At 41.6% G+C, this 12,772-nt stretch overlaps 1 protein-coding gene across 6 annotated transcripts in view; it reads right to left on the bottom strand.

Annotated features, from left to right (window-relative positions):
- MYLK3 (myosin light chain kinase 3) overlaps positions 1 to 12,772 on the bottom strand; it is a 43,578-nt gene that overhangs the window by 23,919 nt on the left and 6,887 nt on the right. For 3 of the 6 annotated variants that reach the window (XM_015639895.3, XM_015639893.3, XM_015639891.3), the window contains one exon: positions 8,853 to 8,952. In XM_015639895.3, the coding sequence (XP_015495381.1) occupies positions 8,853 to 8,861 (9 nt within the window). In that variant the 5' untranslated portion in view covers positions 8,862 to 8,952. Of the gene's footprint in view, positions 1 to 7,466; positions 8,366 to 8,433; positions 8,467 to 8,852; positions 8,953 to 11,141; positions 11,299 to 12,772 lie in introns of those variants that run through there. The other 3 variants (XM_015639892.3, XM_033517304.1, XM_015639889.3) reach the window with 3 other exon arrangements.

The raw sequence follows: 12,772 nt of genomic DNA, 5'->3' as shown, positions 1-12,772 counted from the left end.
AATGCTAACACAGTCAATCAGGAAACACCCTTGCAAGTCCTGACTTCCTTCCCCACTTCCATTTCATTATTTTTCAGACAACTGAATCTAAAGATGTCTCCAGGCAGCAGCAGAGCTAAGGATAGGTTACTGAACCTGATATCATGTGCACTATTGTAATGCATCTCAGGCAGGCAGCTGACAGCAGAGAGCTGAACAGATCAATTATGACATTTCATTTACATCAAAGTGATGAGATTTCTAGATAACACTGTTTACCATTTGCCCACAGTCCTTCCACCAGGTTACTCTGCCTCTCAGGAGGTCAACAGGGCACCTGCTGTCTATCCACATTCACTCACTTGACCCCAGAGCTTATTCTCACTGCCAAGTCTGTTACTCACAGAAACTACATTAAGAAGCTCATCACTTGGAATTTTCATCCTTTCAATTTATTTTCTTTTTAAGCTATTTAACTTAAACTATTTAACTAACTTGAAGCAGAAGAGTGGTAACTGAGAATGTTTCCCTGGTGTGGAGGTAAAGGATTCACCCTCCCACTCCTCCATACCTTGCAATCAAGACCTCTCCTCTGGAAACTAGACAAAAAAGTCATGTTGTTCCTGCTTCTCCTGAATTTCACTGGGTTTATATCTAATGCAGTCAGCTCCTTATAAAGCTTGCTGATTTTAAGGGTCAGTCACAAAAGCCTTCCTCAGATTCAAGAAGGCTGTTATTTACAAGATGCTCTCTCAGAACTCAGCAGAGCTCTGAGGCGCACCTGACACCTGCCAAAAGCTCTTGTGCCAATGGCAGTTTGCTCAGGTACAAGTAATTCTATGTCAGTAGGGATCTGCCACAACAGAAGAGTAGCCCTGGCTTTGCAGTGATGCCAATAGGAATAAAATCAGTAAAAGCAAATTCTCCCCACTGAAGTTGTGCCATAGGGCTCTCAGGATATATATACAGGAAACAGACCTGTTGCATAAGAAAGGGTTATTTCTAGACAGGCAACTTTTCTGAAAAACAAACTTACATAATCCAGAGTTTACTCCTAAACACATTAAAACCAGCACAATTGTTCTTGCTGACTTGAAATTAGACTGGCTTCAAATCAAGTCACTCTGAAAAGCCTCTACTTTGCCAGCAACATGCTTTTGTTTGAGAAGATGCAAATCCCCTAACTGCACTGTGCTTTCTGTGCTTGTGCTCCCCTCCTACTTCAGAAGATTGTTTAAGCTTCAAGTCTGAAAAGATACAACAGAAATGCACACTCAGAGCTGTACTAACTTGTTCATTTGTAACCATCATTTCCAACTTCACCTTTCTCACCACGACTGCTAGTTGTTGTAATAATATATCATACTATTTCCTTCACTTCTCCGCTTACATTCCCAAAGTTGAAAGGCAAGAATTCTGCCCTCCAGCCCCCTTTCTGCCCTTCATGGATACTGACTTGAGATAGGATCACCTCAAGCACCATGTCACATGGCAGTGGTTTAGGTCTTTGACAGGTAAAACACACAAGCACCTCCAGTCATGCTGGATTGCACTGGAATGAAGTGACAGAAGTGTTCATGGGCAGCCTTGCAAGAAGCAGCCTCCAGCCTCTAAAACCATCCAACTGGACTCCAGCATCCCTCAGCTACTGCCACACACCCCTCCCAAAAGCAGTTCCTGCCATCATGTCAGGCCTTGTGTAAGCTGGAGTCTCAGTCCCTCATTTTTTTCTCTCAGTCACATTCCCACCTGACAGCTCCCAGCTGTGGTACAACAAACACCAAGCACTGTGTTCACTGCTCCTTGCTAATAATGGTCTTTACAGGAATTAAACAGCAGGGGGATTTTTTAAGTAAGAACTCTTTGACATTGCTATTCCCCACTAAAACCCAAACCACTGTGTTAACAAAATTTTACATCAAGTAAATACTTCTCTGCCCTATAATGAAGTCTGTTATGTGCTATATTCACCTGCTGATTTAGATCCCTGGTATTTTTTTTTGACATCATTCACAAACAGGAATAACCATCAGTTCAGGCTTAGTCTTGACACAAACTGCTTTGAAAAAGATTCAGAATAAAAGAGTTTGTGTACAAAAAGCAGTGGTTTGGCAAACTCTTCTCAGTAATCAAAGCTCACATAGAAGCCACTTGCTGTCCTTTAGGTGAATGTTGCAATGTCTGGCAAAAAGCAGAGAAACTGCTGCATCCATCTCAGCTGCAAAAAACATATCCAGCTAAACTTATAATGGTTTTTATCAGCTTGGAAGAAATATACAGGAAACAAACAAAAAAAATGTGATCTACAGAAAAGCTTCCCTAAAGCAACATTATACCACATGCCAGTGGAATTGCAGAAAGCAACTAACAACAGGAATCAAGTTTCTCAGAGCAAGGAATGAGAAGGCAATTTTTTAAGTTTATCTCTCTAAAACAGATAGCTTTAGAACAGTTGGGTGTGAATTAGAAGCCTTGAATTAGAGCTCCAGTGGTATGATTAAGCACAGTGATCCATTTTTTCATCTGAGATTACTTTCTCAGTACAAATATCTAGTAAAAATAGAAATCCAGAGCACATTTAGTACAACCATTTCCACTCCCAAAACAGCAAGTACCCCCAGTGCTTTCTGCAAGGCTTCCATCAGGACTCAGGAACTTACTTCTGAATCACCTCGTTACCTTAAATCAGCAGTCAACAGACTCCAGAGTATTAATTTTCCTCAACCACACAGACATTTCTCTGCACTCATAGGAGGCTCCTGAATTAAAACTAGTAAATCACCGATTTTGGAATTCTGCTATTAGATCAGTGACAAATTAATCTCCAGCTGCATTGCAGAGACAGCTGTAGTGTAAATGCAGACACACTGATTATCAGTGCTAGACTACAAAAACAGCCCCAAGGCCTGGCACCATAAAGCCAAAATCACTCAGAGGAAAGCAAGCAAATAACAGTGCTGATAAAAGACCCAGGATATAAATGGTTTGGATTTCATATTAGCTGATACCAGGAGTATTTGTCACTAATGGGTAGTAGGGCAGCACCAGCCCAAAATCCAGTAACAGTACATCAAGATCTTCTCAGTGTAAGAAATCAGGAGAGGAGTTAAAACACAGGGCTGGATACTGGAGAATACTGCTGTAAGATTCTGCAGAGGTAACCAAGTTACAGATGGCAGAGTCCCTACAAAATATACCTGAAAGTGGTGAAATACAGAGGTCTCACTTTCTTGTTCCACCACAAAAGGAAAAACAGGAAAATTCTGACAAAGTTTGTCTAAACTGAATCAATCCAGTGAAGAGTGGATTCTGCAGTGACCCTAAAACAGAGAAAAGGTTCCCAAAACAAGATCAGTGTCCCAGAGCAATGACTGGCAGCTTTCCACCTGCCTTACCAAGACAAACCATCTCTCCTGGCCATGTGACAGCCGCCTCACACAGTGGGATACCCACAGCCATTTGGTAGCTTGCACCAATGTTTTCTGGCCCTAAACCTGATAAATCTGCATAAAGCAAACCCAGAAATAAGAAGGTCAATCAGTCATCAAATCTGTAGCAAACTGTTTTCTTTTTATAGCAAGACAGGTCAAGAAGATAAAAATCAAGCTGTGCTGATTCCTAAAGGGGTGCTAAGAATTAACCAGAACCCTGCAGCTTCCCACACTGGGCTCCTGGGGACTTCAGCTGAAACTGGGAACAGGAACCCATCAAGAAAACATCCACAACAGAGTTATTTATAGAAAAAGGGCATTTCTTTTCAACTGTGCCCAGCCCCACACTGTATCAGTGAACATGCAATGACAGTGCTGGAAGGGATCAGGTCTCTGAAGGGAAGCATTCAGATCCTGAAATCAGAAGTAAGCCTGAGATAGGCGAGTCAGAAAGCACATGGACTGCTCAAGCCTGAACAACAAAACAAGGACACAAATGAGAGTGAAAGGTGAGCCACAAATAGAGAAGACAACAGCAGGAAGACCTGTTAGCTCCTGCTATCTCAATTCAGCCATGGAGAAGGTGAAAACAAACCTGGTTTGTAATGTCAGAGACTATATATAGTTTACTACTTTAGTTTCTGGGATATGAACTATCTGAAAGGATACTCAATAGAGTATATTTAGCATCCAGACCACTATGGTGCAAAATTTAAATTGGAGCACATGACATCTTCCTCTTGGGTTCCCACAAAGCCTGGAGAGACAGCATTAACAACTGAGATGCTCAGAAATTTTTCTGTCATGTATTTTCCTAAAAATCCCAATCTTGCAGAATGGTTTACCAATTCCATTCATTTCTTTCAGCCTGTGTGCCTGTCCGTGAGCTCTCCACAGCAGTGTGCAAACAGCTTGCCAAGAATGTCACCCCAGGAGGGCAGTTTGGGCCCTGCAGTACATGGACTGCCCAGAGCCTGGATCTCAGGGCTGCTCTGCTGAGGAGAGAGAAGAGTCACTTCCCAGGTAAACAGGAGCCTGAACTGCAGGTGCCAAGGCCTGATCTCCATCAGCAGCTCTGTAGTCCAAGCATCAACTGCACAAAACAGGAGAAAACTGTTGAAGGAAATTAGAGGTAATGGTTGCACAGTGCAAGAACACAAAGCTCATGATGTGAAACAACAGCACCTGAGGAGTTCTAAATAACTCTACACAGGACTCAGAAAAATATCTCTGAATAGCAAAAGCAGCAAGATGTTAGTCCCTCCAGACAAACCCTACAGAGTGGGACACAAACATGAATGAGAGAGGAGCAGCAAGATTAACTTATGGGAATGACTAGGTGACTTCAAATATCTCATAAAGTGGATGTGTCCTAAAAGAAGATAAAAAATAAATCAGGTCAAGCAAGTCAGAAGAAAGACAGCAGCACCACTAAGGTTAAAAGGATTGATGTAGGTGAACATCAAAGCTGTTCAGCTCCAGAAGGGGAAAGCTTGAAGGAAGTACATGCGACCTGATCTTCAGACACATGTTAGAACACTTCTGTCGCTGCCCCTCCCTAAGAGCCCCATTAATTTCAGAGAAAACAATGCCTCATCCTATTGCTTGAGCACCAGCTCCCCCTCCACTGTGCCTCTGAGCAATAACAGAGTTCCAATCAATCTGCAAAAACTTGCAGGGCACTGTTGCAGAGCTGCCTGGGGTTATGAGTCCTTTTACAACAGCCCAGTCAGCTGAGCCAGCAGGCAAATCCCCAGGTACTGCACCAGGAGACTCCAGTCCCCAAACATACAAACAACAGATTCCCCCTGCAGCCACTGACACCAGGACTGTGCACACACCCCCTGGATCCTGCTGGGACAGGCTCAAACCTGACCTGTAGGCTGACACTGGGAGAGGAAAGCTCTTCCTAGGGTTAATATCAAACTTACGTAAACATTAGAGCAGTTCTCACCAGCTTCACTAAGAATTGCACATGTAGCCCAAGACTATTCATCCTTACATGTTCTTGCTGGTCCCATCTTCCAAAAGCATCCTTCCCTTTGCAATGTTCCATGAATTTGAGTACTGGCTTTGTGAACAAAACCAAGAATGATTTTCCAAGAGATAAACATAATGAGTTTGGCAAACTGGCCACAGTGATGTAATCCAGTGTGAGACATCCAAAACAAAGTTGGTTTTGATTGTTAGTGCACTGAGGACAAGGAAAACAAATAAATCAAACTAAATCTAAGGTAACTTTTACCTATGGACCTTAATGTGTTTCCAAAACAGAAGTATCATTATCACTAATTTTAGAGAAAAGGAAATTGAAGTAATGAATATGGAAGAATTACTCAGTCACCCAACAGATCAATTACAGAGAAACAAGATACTCTGAATCTCATTAAAGCCTTCATTGCAAAACACCAACTCTGATCTGCACAGAGCCAAGCTACAGAATGCCATGGAGACAGATAACTGCAGTACTGACTTATTTGCCCCCAAGATATGACTAGTCCAGAAAACCCTGGCCCATTTGTTTTTATGGTTCTAGGGCCACCTTCTGTAATCCTGAAAATATCTTTCATTTGCAGTCCTTCAGGAAAAAAGCAAGAGAAAAATCACATGTATTTCAGGCTGTTTATTACCTTTAACAAAAAGCTGAAAACGAACACTTTAAACACATCATTATCTCTTCAACAAGAACAACAGTTGAGTAGCATATTCAAATGAATAGACCAAAACGTTTTTCTGCTACATTGTTAGACAACAAAGCACGCAGTCACTGGGATATGAAATGTGTCTGGTCAACTGAGCCTTTCTGTTTCTTATGTAATATATGATAAAAAAGATCATATCATACTCTTGGCTATTAATCCACTACATTAGAGGAATGTAAGACTTTGGAACAATATCCTACTTATTGAAATTAGTAAAAATTGTGTCCTTTCTTCAAATGAGCCAGAATTTGGTTTATTGCTTTTGATTTAGTTTACTAACTCCATTGGCTCATTAAAAAACAAAGATGATTACAAATACAAGCTCTTTAAGAAAATCCATTACAGCTATTATTGAACAAAACACATGAGGAAATCCTTTCTTCAAAATTTTGAAAGAGAACAGTTTCAAAAAAGCCAAACAATCTGACCTATTCTAATTTTAAATGCGACTCTTAAAATTACTATTTTTTAAAAATTTCTTGAATATTATTTTATGTCCACGGAATTCTTTTTAAAGCTGCTTAAGTACATTTTCTGCCACTGGTCTTTTCAGCAGCCCAAAGAGTAGGTAAATGCAAACAGGCTGCTGAAAACAAATACTTTTTCTAGACTTTCTACCGTGGTAGCAACTGAAGCTTCACAAACTTGAAAACACAGTGGGTTTTAATCAGTGGCTTACGAAGGCAGAAAAGCAGATTCCCATTTTCTCTTCCACCAGTGGTGTCCCCACAGCTCTCTGCGCTTACAGGGTCTGTGCTCTGTCCATCAGTGCTTCAGCTTTGGAGACAGCTCTCTTTTGCTTTGTTCCTCAGACCTTTGCACTGTGAGGTTCTGATCTCACAGCTTTCCAGGACTACCCCAGAGCACCCTTAGAGGTACTGAGTGCCACCACTCAAGGTGATTGCACTGCTTTTACCACAGGTCAAATGGGCTCATGTAGAACTTGGCTGCTCATTAAATCACCTCTGGGTCAGTCTGCCCGACAGAGTCACTGTCTTAAAACTCACAGACATATGACAAGCAAAGCAAAAAGCAGCAACAAACAACCTCCACGTAATTTGAATGTCAGTCTGCCAACCTATATAACAAATATTCCAGTCAGAATAAAAGTTTCAATATGCCAAGGCTCTCACAAAAAGTAAATTCATTTACAAAGGCAAAGCTTGCAGTCATCATTTCAGAAACACCTCCTTGATGCTGGCAGGTGTTTTGCAAGCCAGCAGGCTGCACAACCTGGCCAAGAATGCCAAACACACACAGCACATTACAAAAGGCACAGAAACCAATTCTGTGCTATCTAGAAAGTTTTCAGTTTCAAACCAGGCTCACAATAAAGCACTAAGGACTCCCTTACCGTAAATCTCTTTATGTAATCTGAAACACAAAACCCTCCCATGCTCAAACGCAGGGACCTGTGCAGGGCAGATTCTTGATATAAAGTCCCCATTCTGTTTGTCTTGTCTGGTGGTCACCCTGGTAGCCTGCAGCCTTTTACTGAATAAAGCTGCTCAGCCTCCTTGGATCTTGCTAGAATTGTGCTTGTGTGATAAACCAGGCATTTCATCTTATCTGACACTACACCAGGCATTTCAATCATTTCAGTGCCTTATCAGCAGCACTAAGTTCTATCCATATCCCAGCAGTTCACTTCCTGAATCACCGATAACAGATACTCCAGGGCACGGAAACAAAACGAGACAACAGCCAGACCTTTGGAGTCACTGAGCAGTCCTTTCTTTGCATTTCTTTGTTCCTTCGCTTATTTTAATCCAATTTTACTTTGCTTGAGCTGTAACTTAAAGACAGCACATTGACTTCAGCCAAGCAGTGACAAAACTGTCATTTATCCAAGTGCTATTCTATTTTTCAGCGACACTGATAACTTCTGCAGGATATTGGCCTCAACACAACTCAAATATTACGTGTGGGAATTTCTTGCATGTCCAATTTCTTAAGCACAGTAATAGAGGGAACAATGAATGGACTCAAAATGACCCTTCAGGAGGGTTCATCCTCCACCAGAATTCACATATCAATTATGCCTTAAGCACTGTTTCTACACCTGATGCCATGTACACCAAGCCATTCCCTTCAGTCTCTAAAACACCTTATTTGCACAAGTGTACATTGCCATGAACTCCATGTAGGCATATTTGTGAACCTCCCAGATCTAGGATCTTTTAATTTATTTTTACTTACATAGTTAAATATGCAGCCACAAAGCACCCAAATTATGTTCCTCATGCATTTGGTTCTCAGCTAATTAATTCCTTTTTATTTTGCCCTGTGTGAGATACGCTTTTTTAAAATAGAGTTCTTACCTGTAAATTTGTATCCATGGAGGACAAATATACAAACAGAACAGATACCAAGATGCTGGATGACCTAAGAAGGAAATTAGTTCTAGAGAAGTAGAAGTAAATCTGCTTTTAGTTTTAATCTGTGCCTTCCTTTCCCACTCAGCCAACAAGCCGTAAGAGAATTGTCTCTGATTACAAGCTGCAAGGGATCTAACAAAGATGAATCCATCAGGCAGGGGCACACAAAATGACAGCCTCTCACTGTGGCCCTGTCTTTGAGCAGGTGGATGAGCACCTCAGGCAGCAGGAGCAGGGCCTGGCATGGGCCACATCTTCTCTGCTTCCACCCCAACACAAGTGTGCTCTCTCTACCACAGGATGGGTGTGCATGTGCTCTCCCCTGAAACAATCAGGTGAGTGATGGAGATAAGATACTGTACCTTTATCATTCTGATCTAAGAGATGTCAGGTCCAGACGTGTGGGTACACAGCTGGCTGCCCCTCTCACAGCAAAAACAAGTGGTGTGTTTCCAGCTGGGTCTGTACAGCAAAATAACAAATACACTATTCAAAAACAAAATTAAACCAACATAAGTACAGACAAAACCAGAAACAGGTGAGTGATACAAAAGCCAGGGAGAAAATAGCCATGCTTGCTTTGCTGCCTGGCAGGGAACATTTTTCAAGTTATTTAACAAACAAGTGAACAGGGCTTGCCTGGGGTTCAGGATGGCTTGAGCACAGCTCGTAGAGGTGAGATAGTCCTACCGAGATGTTAGTGGTGTAACATCCTGCTAAAGGGACACAGGCAACCTGAGACTGCCTCAGATGCTGGACTTAAACCTCCAGAAATGATACCAGTCTCAACTGCCAGACCCCTGTATAACTCCTAACTTAATCTCTGGGCCTTCTCCACCTGTAAAACAGAGTTAAACCTTTCATAGCTCACAGAATATTTTCACAGCTTTAAGATCTATTATTACCATTCTGCCCTTTTAAAGGGCAAGAATAAACCATAAATTCTAGGTCAAAACTGCCCCTAGATTTTTAAGACACATCAGAGGCACATACATGCAGAGGCACAGGAATCCTGGTGCCCTCTGAGCTGAAAGCTCTGCCCTGCTGAGCCATCCCCCACAGACAGGGCAGGGATGCTGCTGGCCTTGTGGCAGCACCTCCAGCAGCTTTCCTGGCACTGGGAACACCACCCAGCCACTCTCAGTGGAACAGGAGACCATCCACATGGCACCCAGCTCTTGAACGTGGCCTTCAGCTTTTTTACTACCACATAACTGATTGTGGCAATTAAAGACCCCCATTCCAGTACCTAAGAAAAGAACAAATATTAAAGCTGCTCAAGAGGTGCAGGGCTTAACAATGATGACAGATCCAAGGGAGGGAAAGAAGTATTTTTATATAATTGTGACTTCTTCCAATAGCACAAATAACCATGCAGTTACTCTAGATTTAGTAGAGAGGCACTATTACTTAATGTGGCAGCAGAGGCATGTACAGCATGCAAGCACCATGCCATGGGGAAAGCTTGCATGACAAAGAGAAACCTTTAGAAACTTTGGCAAGAACTCTGGAACGAGCAATGCTCAGCCTGCAACCTTCCATTAGCAGATCTAAATACAGAACCATAGTGTAAAACAACACCTTCCTGCAGTATTTGTATTAATTAATATTAAGAATATAATCATTATGATGAGTTTCACTGACTGCTTTTTCTCCATGTAGGTTCTGAAAAATAATTAATTTGGAGCTTTTCTCTCGCTCAGTTTAGTTTCCAATCTCAATGTCAGTCCTGGACTGTGTGATTCTGTAGTAAAGGCAACAATTTAGTAGCAACTATATAACTTTCAATCTCCAACAAGGAAATAGTCCACTAGATTTAATGTATTTCTGTGACAACCGATACAGGACTACGTTATCTTTAGTACCTAGGTAAAATCTAATGGATTTTAAATATAAGGAAATATAGATCTTGGCACCTTGCCCTTGAGCTAGAGGCAAGAAAAGTGATCACTTTGAGCACAGGCTTTATAGGTGTCACAAGACACCGTTTACTTGTAGAATAAATGAAGTACTTTACCAAAAGTCATGCACATAACAACCAACAAATGAAATCAAGAATAAGGTTAGTACTTCAGCTTTTAGAGGAACTCTTCAAATCTGCTATACTTACACTCCAAAACCCCTCTCAAACTAGAGAAGATAGCAGCACATCAGTGCATTTGGAGCACAGACCAAGACAAGGGAAGAGGCAAAGAGGTTTATTGTAACTGGCTTCCCCAGCCAGCTGCTGTCAGATTTTCCATCTCCTGCCCTAACTACAGAGTAAAATTAAGGGGCTCAGCATTTTTGAGGTGACCTCTCATCTCCTAGCATCAGCCTCTGTGAGTTAGGAGGAGGTGCACTGGTCCACAAATATCCCATTTTCAGGGAATTTATAACCTAAACATTACTTAGATCAAATGGTTAATACAAAGGATCTTCCTTCCTGAAAATGAGGGGAAGCTTTAGTCACTTGACACATTTCTTTTACACGCTTTCTTAACACTTAAGTATTTTAGAACCTTTCTGTCATTAATAATCAGGGGCAGGGAGCTACTAACACTGATGTCACCCAGACTAAGTCACCATGACTATGCCCTGAAGATCAGACTGAAGGTTCCCAGTTCTCCTCCAAAGGCTCTTCCAAACTGCACTGATAACTTATAACTTACCCTTCCATTACGCTTCCATCCATGCAACAAGCTAGAGCTGAAAGCCAGCATACAGGAGTGTCCCCAGGGAAATGCACACAGCCTCAGCAGGCAGGGTACTGATACCAGAAATGTTCAGGTGCCCTTCTGGATCTGATCAGCACGAGTATTCAGGAGCCTGTGAAGACTTTGACTGATGAGGCATTTTCTAAGAGCAGTCAGTTCCTGGTTGTCTCTGTGCCAGTATCAGCCCATTGCTAGAGCTGATCCACTCACAATGGATTAGTACTAAAGGATAGGTCTGTGAGCCTCCCCCCCTCATTAATATTCATTTTAGACTTTAAATTCCAGTTATACAAGGACTCATGCCCAAGGCTAGAAGCCTCATAAATTATATTCCATTTTTAAACCTGTAACATTTGCTCTCATTGTTTCAGAAGGAAAAGAGTAGCAGAGACAGTTTTAGGCAAGCTGCTTTTGTTTAAAAGAATAGTATCTAAAGCCCTGCTTTAACTTCATTAGCCCACAAAGATTTGCACTACAATGAGTCCTGCCTGCAAAGCACAAATACAACTGCCAGCAAATTTTAATTCTGTCATTATTCTGCTTTTGTTACAGCTGCCAAAGCAAGTGCATATAATGTCTGCAGCTGAATAAACTCACAGAAGACAGCTTACTGAGGGAAGACTTGAAAATAGCTACAACCACCATAAAGAAACCAAATTAAGAGACAAAGTGACTCAATATGTACTTTGTCTCCTGGCAAACATGGGTGAGTGATTTAGATGATTTTGCACTGAGAGCTACCACATTACACAGCAAACCTAGTTTTGATGGTCAGAAGAAAGGTCCAAAGGAGAAGAGATTGAAGCCTCCTCTGTTAGGATGGGGGCCAATTTTTGGGTAGCAGTCTCTTCCTTCTGTGAAACACCAAGCCTTGTTACACAGGCCAACCTGACAGCACCTGTATCCTTCTAGTCTCCACCACTGAAGGAATGAACAGCAAAAGGAAAAACAAACTTTTCTGATTTTACCTATACAAAAGGTGAAAGCTGCTGCAGCACAGATTTCATGTTTAACAGCCTGTTAGTTTAAAACATGGAGAGATAACTGGAAACAAAAGTATTTGACATCATTCTTCTACTTGCCTTCTAAAAAGCCTTCAGCAGGGAGAGGAGCAGACCAGGCATGTTTCCCAGCACTGCATGAGTAGGCTGTCACTTGTATGGGATGAGAGATTTTTACTGAGCTCCTATTCTGCAGATGCATTATCCTGTCATTTTTATAAAGAATTAACTCACATCCTCTTGCCCACTCTGAGGCAGCCACAGAGGTGGTAATTACAGCCTCTCATTTAATGGTCCATTAACTAGAGGAGACATCATTTAAGTGAGTAAGCCCCAGAAAGTACACATGAAGCACATGAATATACGTGTGGAAATCAGAATTACAAAATGGAATGAATCTGAAATTCAAAGGTAAATATTTTAGCTGTACTTTAACTTTGGCAGCCTGGATTGATGACTTTTTTTCCCCATATTTAAATCACCATTCCCTAACTAGGTTGGTTTTAGCCCTCAAAAACTTCTTCACAAGATGTTTTCCCATTTTGACTCAGCTCTGAAAAACAAGGATTAACACTCTCAATCCCA

The sequence above is a fragment of the Parus major genome, chromosome 11, assembly GCF_001522545.3.
Source record: "Parus major isolate Abel chromosome 11, Parus_major1.1, whole genome shotgun sequence".
Classification (NCBI taxonomy): domain Eukaryota; kingdom Metazoa; phylum Chordata; class Aves; order Passeriformes; family Paridae; genus Parus; species Parus major.
Note: the sequence above shows the minus strand (reverse complement) of the source record. Positions and strands in the feature narration are given on the sequence as shown.